We start from the raw sequence: 18,635 nt of genomic DNA on the forward strand, positions 1-18,635 counted from the left end.
ACAAAAAATGAAAACTCTCCAACCGTCTAAGAACAATGCTATTGCGTAATTACGGATCAACCATCTGTGTATGATCACATCATCACATTGATACAGATTTTATCTCATATATAACTTCAGATCATATGCAGACACGAATTTATTTATCTAGTGATATGCACATAGGGGTGGCAAAAATTGACCGAACATAAAAACCCGGCTATTTATCGGGTATAGATTTAGTCTAATCAAGTTCGGATCATAAACGGATTAACTCGCCTAACTTCATTATTAATCGGGTTGTGTTCAGATTTATACCACTAACCCGTTTGACCCGTTTAACTCGTTTAAGTATACGGGTCAAGTCAAGTCGGGTCAACCCGCCAACCGCAATATATATATAATTTCTAACTCTAAGACCTAACTACACACTCTCCAGAAGGCCAAGACCAAAGATGTGTGTCGTTGCCCTTAGCCTCTTACTTGTGCTCGATCTCCTCACGTCGTCGGACTCCTCACACCGCTAGATCTCCTCACTCATGCCGTCAGATCTCCTCCTCACTCACACCATTGGGTCTCTTCACTCTTCACGCCGATCACCTGTTAGATATCCCCCTCACTCACGCTGTCGAATCTCCCCCTTACTCACGTCGCTAGATCTCCTCACGCCACCAAGTAACATCGTCGGATGACGACGTCGTTGCCCTCACCCATTGACGTGCAAGCATATCGGCGACACCCTAGCTTTACCACTCTTCGGCGGTGCTGCTCCGTGATGAGTGTGTGCTCGTCGGTGGAAGCAACCCTCATGTGACTACAACTCCTCCAGCGTTAAGTACCCAATGCCGCCAATGGAGCTTAGCCTCGAGGAGTTCTCGCCTCGTCACCACGGGAGCTAGAGATAGGACTTTGTCACCATGGAGGTCCACTCCTAGAGCCTTGTCATTGCCGACACTTTGATCTCCGCTACCGCTTCGCCAACTCTGACAACACCTCCATAGCTAGAAGCCGGTGTAGATTTGTTACTAAATATTGTCAATAATTTTGCTAGATTTATGTTGTGTTATATAATTTTTGTTAGTTTGATTTTCGTTATGTGTTATATATTCTAAATCTTGCTGTATTAAGTTTTTATAGTAATCTTGTAAATCGGTTAATCTTGTTTTGTAAATGGATTAATCTCATTCTATAAATGGGTTATCTGATTTTGTAATTGGACTAATCTTGTTGTGTAAACAGGTTGACTATGTTGTATAAAGAATACAACTCATTTATTAAACGGATACGGATCGTATTACCCGTTTAATAAACGGGTAGTATTCATGTTTATACTATCTTAATCTGACCCAAATTTAACCCAATCCAAACCCAACTAATCCAACCCGATTGACACCCTATATACATATATGTCTGGATTCAAGCTGGATATACAATTAAATCATCGTCCAACAAATCTATGGCTTGATAGGACAAAAGATTACTGGGCCGTTTGTACTCAGCAAGAAAATAAAATCTGTTAAACATCTCATCCTGCAACAATATTAATATACTTGCTTTGCATAGTACTGTTTCTATCAACCATTTCACAAGGAAAAAGAAAAAAAGAATCCGCATTGTCTGAAAGAGCTTGAATTTGATAAAGACGTTATGCTACGATCAACTATAGAAATTACAAGATTGCCAAAGATCTGAAACCGGTAACCATCATGGGCCATACATAAGAAGATCTACATAACACGCCCTCAGAACCATCTGTTAGGAGTGAACTTCACAAGTCAACGTTACTCTGCATGATTTTTCTAAGGTAAAAAGACTTATCAATCTGGAATCCTGTAGATCTAAAACGTTACTCATCATCACTCTTGATGCATATCCTGCGGTGGAGCAAACATAGGATTTATTGGCCGGGCCACTACAACATTCTCATCAGGAAAGAGTGCTTTGATAAATGGAGGAGTCTTTAGTGGGTGTCGGCCTGTCATCCTTGGATACACATTTTCAAGAAAGTAATAAGCATGGCCAGCAATCATGCCCTGAGTCAGGATAGCATTGCCAGATCAGTACGATAGAACTAAACAGTACACATAAGTAACAGAAGAAACCCCCGATTAACCATATTTAAAATAAAATCTGAAAATCCTGAATAAAAGAATGCTAAACTAATGAAATAAAATAATCTAGCACATCAGATAGGAGATAAATCCATTAATTAAAGAATAAAGAGACAAGCGCAGGATTTAAGACTGAATATGAAAAACAGAAATATATGACTCCAAATCTCAGCTGTGCCTACATCCCAGGCAATCATCGCCAAGCTAAGGCAGGTAAGACAACATGGGGCTGTCAAAAATGATTAAGTCATCAAGCCACTCGATATTCAGCTTAAGTAAACTGACCTATCTTCCTTCTCAGTTAGTCAGTATGTTTATGCCTGATCCAATTCAAATTTGATTTAATTTGTGGGAGGTTGCCACTTATTAAGTTTCAGTGAAACAAGAGCTTTGGCCTATTTGTTCAAAAGAAATTATTTGATTTAATTTGATCTTTATTCAACTTAATAAATCAGGCTTGAATTAAATTGATTCAATCTTGATAAGAGGCTTGATTTGAGTTGGTCTTAATAATAGTTATACAGCAGCTTATTATGGATTCTATCAGCTTAACACAATAGTTTAGGAATTGAGCATGAATTGGAATTAATTGATCACTAATAAAAATTAACATTGACCCAGAGGCCCAAAATTAATTTTGAGCTTGCTCCAAGCTAGTCCTAGTCAAGCTTTAGCCCAACTACACTTGTTATGCAAGCAACTTGATGCCACAAATTTTTGGCCATCTAGATTTTCCAGCATAAAGGGAAGTCAACTGACTGGTTTTCTATCAAATTTGTGAGAAAATTTACGAACAAAATAACTAATATATCAAAAAGAAATGCAACTTCCTATAGTGATATGTTACCGGATCTATTTGTATATATACTAAGGGTGTATGATTGAATAACTCAAATCATGATCAAAAGACAGTTGAAATGAGAAGCATTGATCAATTCCACTCGTTGAGAAACATAGATGTGTTATGAACCAGATCTCGACCAATCCGGACGTAAAAAAATTATGAAAATTTATATAAAGTTCTAATGGTATTGGTTTCATATAAATTGAAAATCGTAATGAAAAGGTCGAGGTGAAAAAAAATATAAATAAAATAGAGGAAGGTCCGAACGGGGTAGATTAGTAAATATCCAACGTTGCAGCGATCATCAGAGGATAGCGGACAACCAAAGGTGGTGATGGATGGCTGTATAGTATGGTGGCTCATGGCGGAGGATAATAGTTATTATTCGAAGATAGAATTAGGATTCTAAGTTAGATTTACTCTTAAAAAAATAAACGGATATAACTAATTTACTCCAACGATAACTCAAGACTAAAATATAATTCTTAATTCTTCATTGGATTCTTAGATGAATAAACAAATAAGCTCAGCCCTTCTATATATAGAGATCGAATATAATGAGTCCTATTCAAAGTAGCCATAAAGGCTTATACGACTCGAACTATGATTTACCTTAGACTATTCTTAAAAGCTTATACGATTCGAACTAAAATTTGCCTTAGAGGCTTACATGACTTAATTAAACTTGTCTTAAATTAGCCATGAAGGCTTATATGACTCGAACTAAGACTTATCTTAGTCTATCCCTAAAAACTATATGACTCGAATTAAAATCTACTTTAGAGGCTTACATGACTTAATTGGACTTGCCTTAGACTAACTATGAAGGCTTATATAACTCAACTAAACTAAGATTTGCCTTAAAAACTTATATAACTTAATTGAACTTGCCTTAGTGGTTTACATAACTTAATTAAACTTGCCTTAAAAAGCTTACGTGATATAACTAGACTTACCTTAAGAGCTTACATAAGAGATAAACATAAATTAATTAAAAAATAAATAGACTATATCCATCGAGCACAATATCTTCATAATGCGATCCAACTTGACCTAGTTCGCATCAAGATCAATTCCACTCAGTGGCCAGCAAGACCACTTAACATTATTGTTCTAAGAATAGCTTTTTTTTGCTGTTGCAAAAATTACTCTTTTAACTCTCTTTCATGTTTCTTTAGTCGAAAATATTAACATGATCATGGAAGCAACTATGAAGCACAGACACTTCAAATAGCATGTCGTGTCCATGTCCAACACTTGTCGAACACTTGTTGGACACACTTTTGGACATTCTTGATATATTTTTTAGACATAAAATTTATCATATGCTATAAAAGTTTATAATAGGGATTATCTATTGTAGAAATTTCCTAGATATGCTATAAAAATATAATGCAACAATCACAAGTTAGTGAATCCAAATAAATTAATATTAATGTAAATTATTATAAAATCATAGATTCATCTATACCATCCACTATAGTTAAGTAATGGTAGTTAAATATTTATTCTCATAATATTGAATTGTATTGTCACATACCAACATTATCACTTTTGACTTTGTGATATTTTGTGCATTTTGTTTTTCTCTTATGAATAATTTACGCATGCATGTGTATTTATATTATAAGTTTAGAAAAATATTGCTTTAAACATATCAATGATATATATAATGCTTTTATTTATAAAAGATTGGTTCCTATCTCCGTGTTTGTAGTGTGTCGTATCCGTGTCCTGTGTCCGTGTCTTCTTAGGAAAGCAACTATTTGATACTAAGTAAAAAAATATAAAAAAAAACTTTAAAAAAATATATGATATTGAGTAACATACCAGAAGATCCACCCACGTACTGCTACCAACCAGAATGGAGAATCCTAGAAGGACCTGTAACATCACAAACAATAATATTAACAACTAATTCTCTCATTTTTAACCAACTAAAATAATAAGCATCAACATCATTGTTCATAGTAGATATACCACAGATGAAGATCACGTAGCAATTCTTTTTAAGTCTTGCTTACTTTAGGAATAAATTCAATTTTAGAATATGTATTCCTTTTTATTATTTTCAAAATGATATCTTTATTTTAGAAATAAGATGTAATTTTGATAAATAGTATTTGTATTCTAGAATAAAGTTATAATGATATTTAGCTGTTTATTCTAAAATAAAAAATTATATTTCAAAATAAAAAAAAAATTATTCCTGAATTGAACAGGGCCTTAAGAAATAGATCAAGGGACAATCATTTTAATCAACCATACAAAAAGCACATAATTGACTTGAAAACTTTTAAATACATTTCCATGTCCTCCCAAAAGGAAAACAAAACTATATGATAACAGAACAATTTCATGTCAAAAATGTCCCACTAGGTATGAGCACATATATACATACCTACTTTCAAGTGATGAATGAGAAGACAAGCAAATACAGTGTATAACAAAACACATAAAGAGAAGAAAATGACTTTACCTTTTAACGCATTATTTTGTCTTTTAACTGCAGTTGCTGACCTATACTAGCATATCATTATTCATAAAGAGAAGAAAATGATCCAACCAAGGCCATGTTATCCAATTTGTCATCCACAAAGCTTATAAAAAAAAAATTATGGAACTAGCAGTGTATCCCCCACTCTCAGGTATTTGCAATAAATAGGAAGGAAACACGTTCTGCTATGTTTGTTCTAACTGCTATCACTCACCCATGGCAGATATGCTGCTGTGAAAGTAAAAAGGCCCAAGAAACTCATGTGGATAAAAGGATTATGCTTGCTCCAGACATAGACCTGCAGGAAGAGAAAAGGTGATCCAATACCTCAAGAGTATAAAGGAAATCTTAAACTAAATGACACATGAGACAAGATTTCTGACATAAATTTTTGGATAGAATGAAAACGGTAAGTGACTAACCATCATGAACGTCAATGAATTGCTGAGAAACAAAATTTTGGCGAAAGTCTCAGAAACATATGGTATCATCCCTCCAATGAGAACAATCCCAGTAAGAACAGTGGCACCAAATAAGAGCATGTAGAAGAAATCTGCAGTTCGCCCTCTAAAAGAGTTTTCCTCAAGTAGCTTGCAGTATCGTGCAAGGAAGAACATGTGGAATAGGAAATCCAAATCTGGTTTATAACGACAGCATCAATAAGAGTAACTGAATATAAATAAGCAAGTCAAACTATGAAAAGAGATCAGCAGTTAAGAATTGAAGGAGAGGTGAGCTAATAGATCGATCAACCTACAACTGAAAATTGTGCACCTGTTGAAAAACCCAAGGAAAGGAAGCGAAAGAGTAATAAAATCAGAACATACCCATTTTACGGAAGTACAAGAAGTTTGTGACAAGACGCCAGATCTCAAATTTCTGGACAACGCGCTTGGGATTCAGATATAAATGATACGGGGATATGATCTGCCATAAAATTGAAAAAAAAAATTATGTAAAAGAATCAATAAGATAGTAATTTCCAGATATAAGCTAGACCCAGCATAACAAGAAACTATTGCTCAATTAATATCGACAAATAACCAAAGAAAGAAGACATCAAAACGCCCCAAATCAATGCCATTTAGATGATGAAATCGAACTAGAGAAGGGAATCGAGAGTGAAATCTTCGAAAAGTAAACGTGAATTAGCTCCCAGACCTAACAACCGGATGAAAAGGATAAGATTAGGGGAAAAGCAAACCTCCAGAGAGCATCCGACGGTGGTGACCACCGCGGCAGTAAGATAGGAGCGCGTGATGATGGGCATCTGCTTGTACCATTCCTCCACCGCTTGCGCCATTCTTCCTCTTTCTCCTTCTCCAACCACCGACTTGAGAGGGAGGGAGGGAGAGACAGAGAGATTTATCTACTGCACGAAGGAATGGAAAATGAAAGCAGAAACAGAAACCCTAACCCTTGATCGTTTCGTTCAGTGAAGTAGTGGAATGAGGGAGTCGAGGAGACGAAGGGAAGAAGAGAAAACACGGAGAAGAGGGTGGAGTTCGAAGGGTTAGATGCAGAGAGAGAGAGAGAGAGAGAGGAGAGAGAGAGAGAAGAATTCGGCGGACGCCTTTATTTTTCATTTATTTATTTATGCCGGTGGTGGGGACCAGGGAGAGCAAAGCCATGTCGCCTGCCCTCCACGTCAGCAGACGCTTGATGAGGTAGCATTTCCAATCACCAGCGGACACGTATCCTTAGACTTACTCCAAGGATGGCCTCCCACACTAGAGGTGGCAAAAATTGACCCGACCCAATAACCCGATTGTTAATCGGATTTGAGTTTAGTCTAATAGGATTCGGGTCATAAACGGGTCATCCCGCCTAACCCGTTTATTAATCGGGTCGTGTTCGGATTTATACCTCTGATCCGCTTGACCCGTTTAACCCGTTTAGGTAAATGGGTCGGATTGGGTCAGGTCAACTCACCATCCCTCTCTCTCTCTCTCTCTCTCTCTCTCTATATATATATATATATATATATATATATATCTAAGTTTTTCTAACCCTAACACCCAATACATATGACAATGATAAGTCCCCACTCCCCAACTCCAAAGAGGCAAGCGTCGTCGGCTATCGCCTCTTACCTATGCCCGTTGCCCGATCACTGCGCAGTCGGCCATCGCCTCTTACCCCTCACTCCTCACGCCGTCGCCCCCTTGAGTTTCATGGTTCCAATTTCAATCATAGCAGTTTTGTCTTTCTATCATAACACTTCTGAGCTTCAAATTTATATTTTCTTCTTGATTTTAGATTGATGTGTTCTCTCCAATGGTTGTGACCTGATAAGTAAAATGCTCTGCAAGGTTTGCTATGAGTATTTCTTCTATTCTTCTTATAGTGACCTGGTTGATAACCTTTTATCTTTCTTTTTCATTCCACATGTGGCTTTTAATTTTCTATGGGGCTTCTTGGATTTCTATTTTGGAGAAGTCCTATTAGTCTTGTTTTAGGCGTTGCACCTGGGGTTGCCGTATTGTCCCTAGTGGTACTTAGTCTAAAGGTTCGGAGGGGTGGAACATCCAGCTTACTGTTCATACTGGGGCGAGCAGATATGTGGATTTGGTACCCTGGAGTGAATTTTCAGTTTTTACTAATCTATTTGGGCTTGAGAAACTTTATTCTTGGTGGAGCTCAAGGAATTGATTTAAAGTTGCAATATTTCTTATTTAAAAGCCCCAACATCTCAAGATGCAAAAGTTGGAAAATTACACAGAAAATCCTTCCTTGGGGTTTTTATGCTTTTATCAGGTACTTCTTCCTCTGCTCTGTTTAAAACTGATTTGTTCTATAGAATTTTACTCACAGGAAACTTTCGTTTAACATGATTGCAATGCCGTAATGATTTGTTTCTATTCATATGTGCTTCTTGCTAGAGAAAATCCACCACCGAAGAAGTTAGCGGCAACTCCCTCATCGTCGCTTGGAAAGCATTCTTAAGTCAGACCTCTTGCTATACATGTTACTAGTACTCCTATTGAAGTATAGCAGTTATGGTCAACTTGTTGTATGAAAACAGAGAATTTGAGAGTTTGGAACTAAAATTATTTGTATGAAGTTTGTTCTAAACTTCATTGTATAGATTTTTGTTATGGTGAAATATTAGGATTGTAATTTTGATGTTGTATGAATTTTGAGTTAGAAATCGATTATTTTGTTTGTATAATACATCATTTATATATGATAAATTAGTAAATATTAAATTTTATATAAGATTTATATTAAATGGGTTAGACGGGTCGTGTTAACGTGTCAGGTTAACACAGCCCGTTTAAGTATACGGATTAGACGGGTCGTGTTAGCGCGTCGTGTTAACTCGATCCGTTTTAGACGGGGCGGGTCGTATTACCTATTTATTAATCGGGTCGTGTTCGTGTCAAAGTAAAATTGACCTGATTCGAATTTAACCTGACCCGAACCCGCTTAATCCGACCCGATTGCCACTCCTATAAACTCCCATACATCACCACCCTAGGACTTTTATTTTTTAATTTAGCAAAGGTAAAATTTCATGGATGGATTTGCAACAAAAAAAAAACAGTTCGGTTTTAGATTTTGCCGCATGTAGATCTTTCAACCTTGGAGGGAGAGAGAATTCGGCTATATATTTAATAAAATCTATTTTTTTCACTAGATTATATTATTCTGTTATTTTCTACATGCGCCTAGTAACAAATATTTATTATTTCATAATACGTAATATAACTATAAATTACTTTCTGAATTAGTTTGACTTTGTTAAAATGTACTAATATGTCACTTTTTGTCTTAAAAAATTGAGGACCGTAAGAAGTACAATTGTTTAATAATTATGAATTACATAATAAAGTAAAATACTAGTAAAAATATAAATGTTTAATAACTATGAATTATATAATAAAATTATGTAAATATAAAGATAATCGGACCTAAGAAAATAAAAGAAGTAGCAAGAGATATAGCTATAAATTGTTTTGAGTGAAAAAAAAAAGGAAGATGAAAAAAGTAGAGTAGTGAGAGATAAAAAAAAACAGAAAATTCTATTCTCACTACAAATTTGAAAGAGAAAGAAAACAAAATTCTGACTTATAAGATAAAACTAAAACGGGTCAGGTGAGAAAAATGAAAACCATGTATATTTTTTGTTAACTCTCGAGAATATCATCTCAAAAGGGGGGGAGCAGAATTCAATGAGATAAGGGCATCTTCTGCATAAAGGAAAACACATAGTTTATTACTTTGATGGCTTATATAAATCACTAGAAAACACATGTATTCAATCTGAACTCCACAAGCGCACACTCACACACAAAATGGAAAAGGAAAAAATAAATAAAAAATCAATTAACACAAAAGTTTTCTGCTGCTGCATATATCCACCATCTTGTAGCCTCATTTTTCACATCCATGTCCTTTGTTTCTGCTGTAGTACTAAAGGCTTAGAAGTTGGGACCAGCAGCAAGGATCTCCTCCGTCAAGCTACTGTCTTGGCCAATCTTGTAGTCTGCAAACACCTCAAAGTTATTCTTGAATAAAACTGCTAGTTTCATCAGCGTCTCCTTGTATGCTACCTTGTCCTCCCACTATCCAAGAAAAAACCACCAAGCTACATTAAATTTTGAACAAACCCACTAGGGTCGCAAATACTCTAACTAGCTAGCCACGTTTCAATAAACTGGAGGAATCAAAAGAAATGATAGTTTACAGTGTTTGTAGGGTCTAGGATCTCCGATGGCACGCCTTCAACTTCAGTTGGTATCTCCAGTCCAAACACCTCAGTCTTTCGGTAATCAACAGTCAGAAGGCTGCCGGAGTGTATTGCATCAATTATCCTCCGAGTGTATGATAGTTTAATACGACTGCCCACACCATATCTGAAACAAAATTAAGGAGGACGAGAAGAATTTCAATATGTCTGAAAGATCTAGGAGACATTAAGAGAAATCACACCAACTTTGAGTGAGTGCTTTTACCTGCCACCAGACCAACCAGTGTTGACAAGCCACCCAGTAGCACCATACTTCTGCATTTTTTCAGCCAGCATCGCTGCATACTTCGTAGGATGAAGCATTATGAATGCTGCCCCAAAGCAAGCAGAGAATGTGGCCTGTGGCTCCTTCACACCTTCCTCTGTGCCAGCAACCTATTTCGATAGGAAAGAGGCCAGTGATTGGACCAATTTGAGGTAAGGTTTAGTTGAAGGAAGGATAACGTTAATTTCTAGGCAAAATAAGATATGTACCAGAGCTGTGTAGCCACTGATAAAATGGTACATAGTCTGTGCCAGGCTCAGCTTGCTCACTGGAGGAAGCACACCAAATGCGTCGCATGCTAAGAGGATGACATTCTTAGGATGTGGACCAACGCATGGTATTTTTGCATTTGGAATGTACTCAATTGGATACGAAGCACGAGTGTTTTCTGTATCAAAAAAAGAAGCAATATTACTTATTTGAAAGCCAGGCATTCATGAAACAATATGAGGACAGTACCTGTAACAGATTTGTCGGAATAATCCACGTCGCGTGTATGCTCATCGAAAACAACATTCTCCAATACTACAAGGGAATTAATTGCATAACAAAGGATTAAATTTGCGAGCTTGATTTGGATATAAAGGCCGCACCGCACCTCTAGAGATGAGATAAATACCAGTTCCAAATTTTATAGCATTCCAGATATCAGGCTCCTTCTCCTTTGATAAGTCAATGCATTTCGCATAGCAGCCGCCCTCAATATTTGAGACACCGTTGTCACTCCAGCAATGTTCATCGTCGCCGATAAGGAACCTATTGTGATCCGTCGAGAGAGTTGTCTTTCCGGTGCCTAAAGTTAAAAGGGCGATGTACGTAGTTAACATCATCGATCAGGAGCAAGAATTAATTAATTACGTCTTACAATGTACGAGAGTGAACACAACCAGCCTATATATATTACCTGACAACCCAAAGAAGAGAGCAACATCACCATCTTTTCCCATATTGCAGCCTGAATGTAAGGAAAGGATCCGTCTCTTGGGCATGAGATAGTGCATCACACCAAACAAACCCTTCTTCATCTCCCCAGCGTATTGTGTGCCCAGAATAACCATTTCCTTCCTCGCCAAATTAAGGTCTATGCTAGTCGACGATGTCATATAGTGTGTGTAACGGTTGCAAGGAAATTGCCCGGCATTGTAGATAGTGAAGTCAGGGTTACCAAAATTCAACAATTCTTCCTGCGTAGGCCGGATACACCTGCAACCAATTCAATATTCTTTAAGATGTACATGATGTCCAACATCTACTCTGCTATATATCTATTAAAAATTTCTTATGTCAACAAATTTGATAAAGGCCTTTACTCTGAAGAAGAACATTGATAATTTTGGGTGTTTGAGCTCACATGTTATGCATGAATAGTGAATGGTAAGCCCTCGCAGAGATGATCCTGACTTTGATGCGATGCTCAGGATCCCAGTTAAGAAACTGATCATTGACATACACCTGCAGATCATACAGCAGAAGAGATCTCAGATTATTGACTATCTTCGTTTTGTACATGAAAATTAATCAAGTCTGTTGCCTTAATTAACACGAAAAATTAAACACCTACAAAAACTAGAAGTATGTTAGTGTAATAAAGCTAATAATAGATCATATGTTGGCTCTTTAAAGATATGCAGTTCATAGTTCAAACCATATGTAAGGAAGGTTTAAACAAACCGAAGGAGGAGGAGGAGAAATAATTAGAATAGTATACCTTGTCGAGAGATCTAAGATAGTCTACTGCTCTTTCCCTGTTCACCAAGAATGTCTGCTCATCCATCTCAATGTTGGGTGACCCCCTATTAGTTCGCACAATATAAGGAAGTGATCAATAAAACCAATTAAGAGACAAATGAATGAATTAAGCGTGGCAGGCAAGCAATCAAGTAGGAGAGAGGTACATACTTCCCCCACCAAAGCTCCTCTGCAGTGGTTTCATCCTTGACGACCCGTTTGTCCTTAGGAGATCGACCAGTCTTAGCACCTGACAAGGTTGCTAATGCACCTGACGATGTTATAAAGGACCCTTTCTCATACTTGACGGCTTGCTCATACAGCTCTGCAGGAGAGAGGTTGTACATGAGATGGGTGAACTTAAGGGAACTATCAGTGGGAATGATGGTGGGGGTGAAATAGTGCTGGCCGGCCCTTGAGGCCTCCGACTTCCTTGCCGGGTCGCCCTTCACCACGTTGGGTCCTGTTTCCCGAGTTAGAGACGCCAATGATGCACTGTGTCATTCATCACATTCTCCAGTAGCTTCAGCTACGCATCCCAAATTAATATTGAAATATATATATATATATATATATATATATATATATATATATATATATATATATATCTACAATATATTGTACGCATGCAGCTTGTACGTAAGTACGTACGTACCTGATGGATTGGAGCTGGATCTTTTGGCGGTCGTCGTCGGGGATGGCGGCGAAGGCCCCTCCAGTCCCAGTCCGGGTGGGCGTGGCGGGCTCCGACTTCTTCCTCTGGAGCTTGTGGAGTTCGTCGATGGTCTGCACCTTCACATGCGGCAAGCTGATGCTGCCGTCGTTGCAGAAGCTGAATTCATCTCCACTCACCGCCGCCATCAGTGAAACTAGATTTCTTGATCTTAGATATGCACGTAATGATCGACGGAGGAAGAGACACAAGGCTAGGCTATGCTTTTATATAATGCATTCTTGGAAATTAATAAACCAGCCAAAAAATGCTAGATTGTTCGGTTCTGACCTTTGTTTGCAAATTAATTGTTTTAATTTTACTATCTATAAACATATAGAACCTTTATTTTTTTCTACAATTAAACTACGTATTACAACATTTTCAACGGATTTAATTAATATGCCTATCCTAGATAATTAGAATAAAATGTATTTAGAAGAAAAGAGGAATTTAAACACGCATCGTATCGCTAAAGACCGGAGAATATTCCCCTCCGTGCCTTCCGTTAATGGCAAAACGAAGAGCTGTCTTCTGGTGAGTAGATGTCATGATCTATCATGAAGAGCTGTCTTCTGGCTAGTTTTCCAAATAGTTGATATATATATATATATATATATATATATATATATATATATATATTATAAGAAGATTTCCGAAGATATCGACCAATCTTCCAATAATTAGCCACGGTCGTTTAGCATATCAATACTTTTCATGATATAATCTGCCGCTGGTTTAGTGTTTGATTGTAATTAATAATTAATTAAGCATTCAGTTTTAGATATATCACCATACGCTTTCTCATGAAACCAGAGAATGTAAATTAAATGTTCAGATAATGTAGAACTAGGACACTTTCATGAAACTAATATTCCATGAACAGTATTAAAGAAACTGAGAGTACATGCATCCACACATACATTCATACATACATGCATATGGAGACAAGCATATTTCCTTTGTCAGAAAAGAGATGACTTTTTTGTCATATTAAATTAATAAACACAAAAAAAAGAAAAAGAAAAAGAAGACCAATAAAAGGAGTACGTAGTTAATCCTTTTTAATCATACAATCTCCAATGGAAGTATCTTAGACCATGCACTGAGGCCCCACTGCACTCAGGTTAGCTTTATTGCTTGCAATGGGTGGGATGCATGGGCAGACTGGAGCTCCATAACGGGAGATACGAAAACTGTAGGAAAATTCCAGAGAGAATTCTTTATTGGAGAATATCTTTAATTAGTCCAAAAGAGACTCGTATAAATTATTAATTATAGTGAATGAAGTTATATATAAATTTGCTTTCTGACCCTAGACTCATATATGATCTATTAATTATTAGTTGACTCATTAATTAACGCATTATCTAGATGGTTCACTGGATGAATTGGATTGATATTTTATATTGTGATCAACTAAAACCGTGGGTGTCTTCCAGTCCTAGAAGCTAGAAAGTGTATCAAATAGAATCGGTTATCGTGGGAATAGAAAAAACTACATGACCGGAAAAAACAAGATATAATTATTAATTTATGCTGGAAATTAGCATGCCATAGATATGAGATATTAAATGTCTCGCAGCCCATTGGGCTTATTACATTGTTTGTCTGTTAACTTAAATAAATAGCTCCACACGTAGCTTAATTCGGAGATATACAAACGCAAATGTGGGCTTGATTTGGTGACTAAGACATAGAAAATGGAAAGAGAAAAAGAAAAGATTAGAAATTGCAGTTTTTATTATTTTCAGCAAATTAATATTCACCCCTATGAGAATATTAGCTTCAGAAGCGTCAAAATATAGGATACAAATTAAGTTAGAGGAAGGCTGATATGACTCGGTCCATATTGGCTCCATTCGCGATATTAGATTCATTGGAATGAGCCTATTTATCTAGCTAATTTTTGTTTGAAGAAATAAAAGAATTTTTGCCGGAGGGCGTTCGAATGTAGGGACCGCATTCGAACGGGCCATGCAAACGCCTGCACGCATTCACAAAAACAGAGAACGCGATTTGCGCGTTCAAAAGGGCTCGGGCCGTTCGAACGCGATTATTCGAACGCCTGCATATGTTCGCAACGATAGAGAACTGTAATTTCGTGTTTGAACGCGATATAACCATCCAAACCCTGCGATCTTGGATTCGTTGAAAAGCTCTTTTCAAGGGCGACAACATATCCAAAATTTAGGAAGATCCAACAGTTAGATTATTCGTAGCTTCCTTCGAAAGTCACGCCCTTACTCTAGTCCAGAACCGTTTTGGATCGGATCAAGCTGGTTCATAACAGAGGCCTAGATAACTCAACCCCTAGATACAAAATTATCTCTATCCCTACCACTCCAAACACCCGATAATCAATGAGTGAACAATGGAACAAGAATTTTTTCTTTAAAAAAAAGGGATAATAAAAATATACCGGTGGATAATAGCCCAAATAGCCAAGGCCTCCATTTCAAAGCGAGGGACGAGCTAGAACTGGTTTGGCTAACTAATAGAGGCCAATTGATGAGTTATTATCATGGTTAAAAGGTATATCAAAATTTTGTTTAGTGTTGTTATTACAAGGTGGTTCCATTTGATCCATTGCTCAATTCTGATATCGGTTGTACCGCCACTGCTATTGCTAATGTTGAAAATTTTCATACTCTAAATTGTCTCTAGTCATGTGAATGGCCCTCTATGTTGTGTGCTCCTCTTTAGTCATAGTCTCCCTCAAAGCAAAATTTGTTCCTTGCCTTCAAGATTATCTAAATCATGATAGCCACTATGGCTTTGAGGTTGTGGTTGTGGGCAATGACCTCCCACACTTCCATACATGGTTTAGTGAGAATTAAGAAAATATAGATACATATCTAAACCGTAGACATAATTCTCAATAATTTACTTAAGTAAATAAAATACAGAATAATAATAACGAACTAAGCAAAAATGAACACCAAAATTTTTACATGGAAAAATTACAAACGGATAAAAACCATGATTTCAAATTTAGATCAAATTAATCACTAATAAATTATAATAGTTTATAAGACCGACTTACAAACAACCTGTTAATCTCCACAACTTTATTTCACACGGTCTTAATTGCTAGACCCTACGATTCATTGCTTCTCGTAATTGATTTCTAATTTCAGTAACTCTCGAGATTGATCTTCCGTCTTGGTAATTCTTAAAATAAATACTTTTAATGTCGAAGATGTTTAAAACCTCTATTAGTGAAAAATGTTATTTCTTCAAAAACTTCTTCTCAAAACAATAAATGGCGTACTCTAGGGTTAGGGCATCCTAATCTTATATACGTTATGAAGATAACTTCAAATTCTAATCAAATCAGGTCTCACAGATTCTCAGATTTCGCAAGATTTGTGACCCTATTTGAACATAAATCGCTCTCATTCAAACAGTTTGACTTAAATCTTTATATCTTCGATTGGCTTCAAACAAAATCCAGGGTATGTGCATTTGAATAGCCAAAACCATGCATTAAAAAGGGAATCTTTTGTTATAATAGAACCAGAAGTGATATGGATCATTCAAGAATCAAAGTCGATTTGCGTGTATCTTCGAATAGCTTCGAATGTCTTTTAGGGCGTGTTCAAACACGCTTCAAATAACATAACTTATTTGCTTCAAAATTTGAAAATCTTTAAACCAAATCTTATCAACACTTGTATATATGCTCATTTATATGTATAATAATATTTAAAATATTTTGTACACATTTTCTAATATTAAAACTCTAACAAGAATTATAGAGGAGGATAGAAGAGGTGTTCCACATCCTCATCCCATAGTCCACACATTGGGCATGGTTCAGTTGGACTAATGTGTGGACTCTAGAGGTTAGAGGAACATTTTCTCATAGAAATTTTCAAATGAAGGCTTTAGTGCTAGGGTTGACCTTGAGTTTCTAAAGGGCCATTAACTCGAGTTGAAAGCCTTTCGCTTTAAGTCTAAGAAAATTATAAATAGATTTAATTGTGGCCTTTCCTTTAAGGTCAAACCACCAATCCGAAAAATCTTCTTGCAACCCAATGTATAAGCCCAAAATAGAGTTAACTTCTTAGATGGTGCCTTAATTTTGGGTTTTGTTAGAGATGAATGGGACAATCATCTCTTCATTGTGATGCGCAGGGTTAAAAAAAGATAACATCCTATATTCCTATTTAAGGGAACCAAACCAATCCGAGCATAGTTAAGGTTGTTTACCAAATGGTTATTGCTCACAAGATACTTGATTCCCTCCTTTATTTTCTTAGCTATAGCCCAAAGGGCTCTCCAAGAGCACGAAAAACCATTCTTAGACTTGTTGGCCCAAGTGTCCAAAGGCCTCAAATTTAGGATTTTAGGCTTTATTATAGTAACCCAAAAAGCATTGTTACTATTTAGAAACTTGAAGACATTTTTCTCCATCAATGCTGATTTAGCTATTCAAAATTCAAAAATCTCTAACAGCTGGACCACCCTCAAATCTAAGTTTAGTATATTATTCAAATTCACACGATAAAGGATCTTACGACCTTTGCTCATTTCTCAAAGAAATCCCTTAGCCATCTTAGTCATAACCTAATCCAGAATAGTGTCAGGAATCCACATTGAGGCAACTCAATAGTTAGATATAGTAATCATAGTGAAATTGATAAAAATCTAGCACCTTACAAGAGAAAGAGTGTCTCTCTTCCACCAAATGAGTTTATACGCAATTCTATCTAGAAGCTCTTTTTGGTTAGCTACCGAGATCCTATTATAAGAGATTTTGGCCCTAATGTAGGTAAAGGGAAAATTACTAGTGTCAATATAAAGGATTTAATTAGTTACAACCTAAGGGCATTTTAGGTATTTAAGATTTTTAGAAATAAAATATTTTTAATTAAATATTCCTACAGTGGTAGTTCAAATCTAACTCAGGGCGTTTTCTATACATATTCCGTAAATCATACGGCTCAATTTGCAAATAGTGAAATTGTAAAGTATAAATGTAAATTTAGTTAAAAGACACGGTGTTATATACACATTTTTCTTAATATTAATATAGCATATTAGTAATTAAAATAAAAATAATTAAGCAAAAATAATTTACTAGATATATTAACACATTAATTTATATATACTAGCAACTAGTGGCAAACTCTAGGAGCTAGATATATTTTAGACATATTTTAAACTCAAGTATATGTTAACATTTTACACTAGAGATAACCCTCTTTAAAAAAAACAATCGAAATTAAACTTTCAAAAAATATTTAGCATCATCGGTTACTTGCAGTTAATGTGTGCAACATGGCCTCTTTAAATCATGCCTAATTCCCAATCTTTTAGCACAAAAAGAATTGGAAAAAAAAAGCAGTTCACAATGCTTTGAATTCTCTTCTCAACTATTTTAGATTGCTAAGAGTTAACTGATTAGAAATAGATGATACAAGAATTAATATACACGAGAGAAAGAAGTAAAGATAATAAATTTTATCTTTAATTTGCTGGCGAATGAAGAGGTAGGCATGAGCCTTACTTTTCTAAGAGAGCACTACACGTACGTCATATAGATCTATTTATATTTTATACACTTCCTACGACCATTGGTTGGAAGGCACCCACGAGTTTTAGCCACAATTAAAAGGAAAAAAAAAAAAAGTCAATCCATTCATCCAGTAAACCATCTAGATACTGTGTTTTAGTCAATAAATAAATAATAAATTAATAGGTATTGATATATGGTTGCATACTCCATTGACAATGTTTT

The 18,635-nt window shown here is 36.1% G+C and overlaps 2 protein-coding genes across 3 annotated transcripts; both read right to left on the minus strand.

Annotated features, from left to right (window-relative positions):
* Positions 1-1,510: 1,510 nt before the first annotated feature.
* LOC140799204 (derlin-2) lies at positions 1,511-7,023 on the minus strand. 2 transcript variants are annotated; one of them, XM_073153384.1, is made up of 7 exons: positions 6,849-7,023; positions 6,636-6,764; positions 6,259-6,358; positions 5,854-6,068; positions 5,646-5,729; positions 4,765-4,818; positions 1,511-2,012 (listed from the first exon to the last, which is right to left on the minus strand). In XM_073153384.1, the coding sequence occupies exons 2-7, from the start codon at positions 6,732-6,734 to the stop codon at positions 1,836-1,838; spliced, it is 729 nt and encodes a 242-aa protein (XP_073009485.1). In that variant the 5' UTR covers positions 6,735-6,764; positions 6,849-7,023; the 3' UTR covers positions 1,511-1,835. The 2 variants fall into 2 exon arrangements, with proteins under 2 accessions (XP_073009485.1, XP_073009484.1); XM_073153383.1 differs by having other exon boundaries at positions 6,636-7,000.
* Positions 7,024-9,630: 2,607 nt separating this feature from the next.
* Positions 9,631-12,539, minus strand: LOC140799046 (phosphoenolpyruvate carboxykinase (ATP) 2). The gene is made up of 10 exons (XM_073153160.1): positions 12,349-12,539; positions 12,158-12,242; positions 11,801-11,901; positions 11,354-11,652; positions 11,069-11,242; positions 10,909-10,974; positions 10,659-10,837; positions 10,390-10,559; positions 10,122-10,290; positions 9,631-9,999 (listed from the first exon to the last, which is right to left on the minus strand). Exons 1-10 carry the CDS (start codon positions 12,522-12,524, stop codon positions 9,856-9,858), a joined length of 1,563 nt encoding a protein of 520 aa, XP_073009261.1. The 5' UTR covers positions 12,525-12,539; the 3' UTR covers positions 9,631-9,855.
* Positions 12,540-18,635: the final 6,096 nt, after the last annotated feature.

Source organism: Typha latifolia, chromosome 12, assembly GCF_019914945.1.
Source record: "Typha latifolia isolate L0001 chromosome 12, TyphaL0001v2, whole genome shotgun sequence".
In the NCBI taxonomy this organism is placed as follows: domain Eukaryota; kingdom Viridiplantae; phylum Streptophyta; class Magnoliopsida; order Poales; family Typhaceae; genus Typha; species Typha latifolia.

Bases quoted from the DNA above. Each gene is read 5' to 3' on its own strand.
- LOC140799046 (XM_073153160.1), bottom strand. From the start codon at position 12,524: ATGTACAACCTCTCTCCTGCAGAGCTGTATGAGCAAGCCGTCAAGTAT. The intron at 11,902-12,157 runs GTATACTATTCT...TATGATCTGCAG, and splicing joins ATCTTAGATCTCTCGACAAG to GTGTATGTCAATGATCAGTT. The intron at 10,291-10,389 runs GTAAAAGCACTC...ATTTTGTTTCAG, and splicing joins ACTGGTTGGTCTGGTGGCAG to ATATGGTGTGGGCAGTCGTA.
- LOC140799204 (XM_073153384.1), bottom strand. From the start codon at position 6,734: ATGGCGCAAGCGGTGGAGGAATGGTACAAGCAGATGCCCATCATCACG. The intron at 6,359-6,635 runs GTTTGCTTTTCC...ATTTTATGGCAG, and splicing joins CCGTCGGATGCTCTCTGGAG to ATCATATCCCCGTATCATTT. The intron at 5,730-5,853 runs GTTAGTCACTTA...CTCTTCCTGCAG, and splicing joins ATTCATTGACGTTCATGATG to GTCTATGTCTGGAGCAAGCA.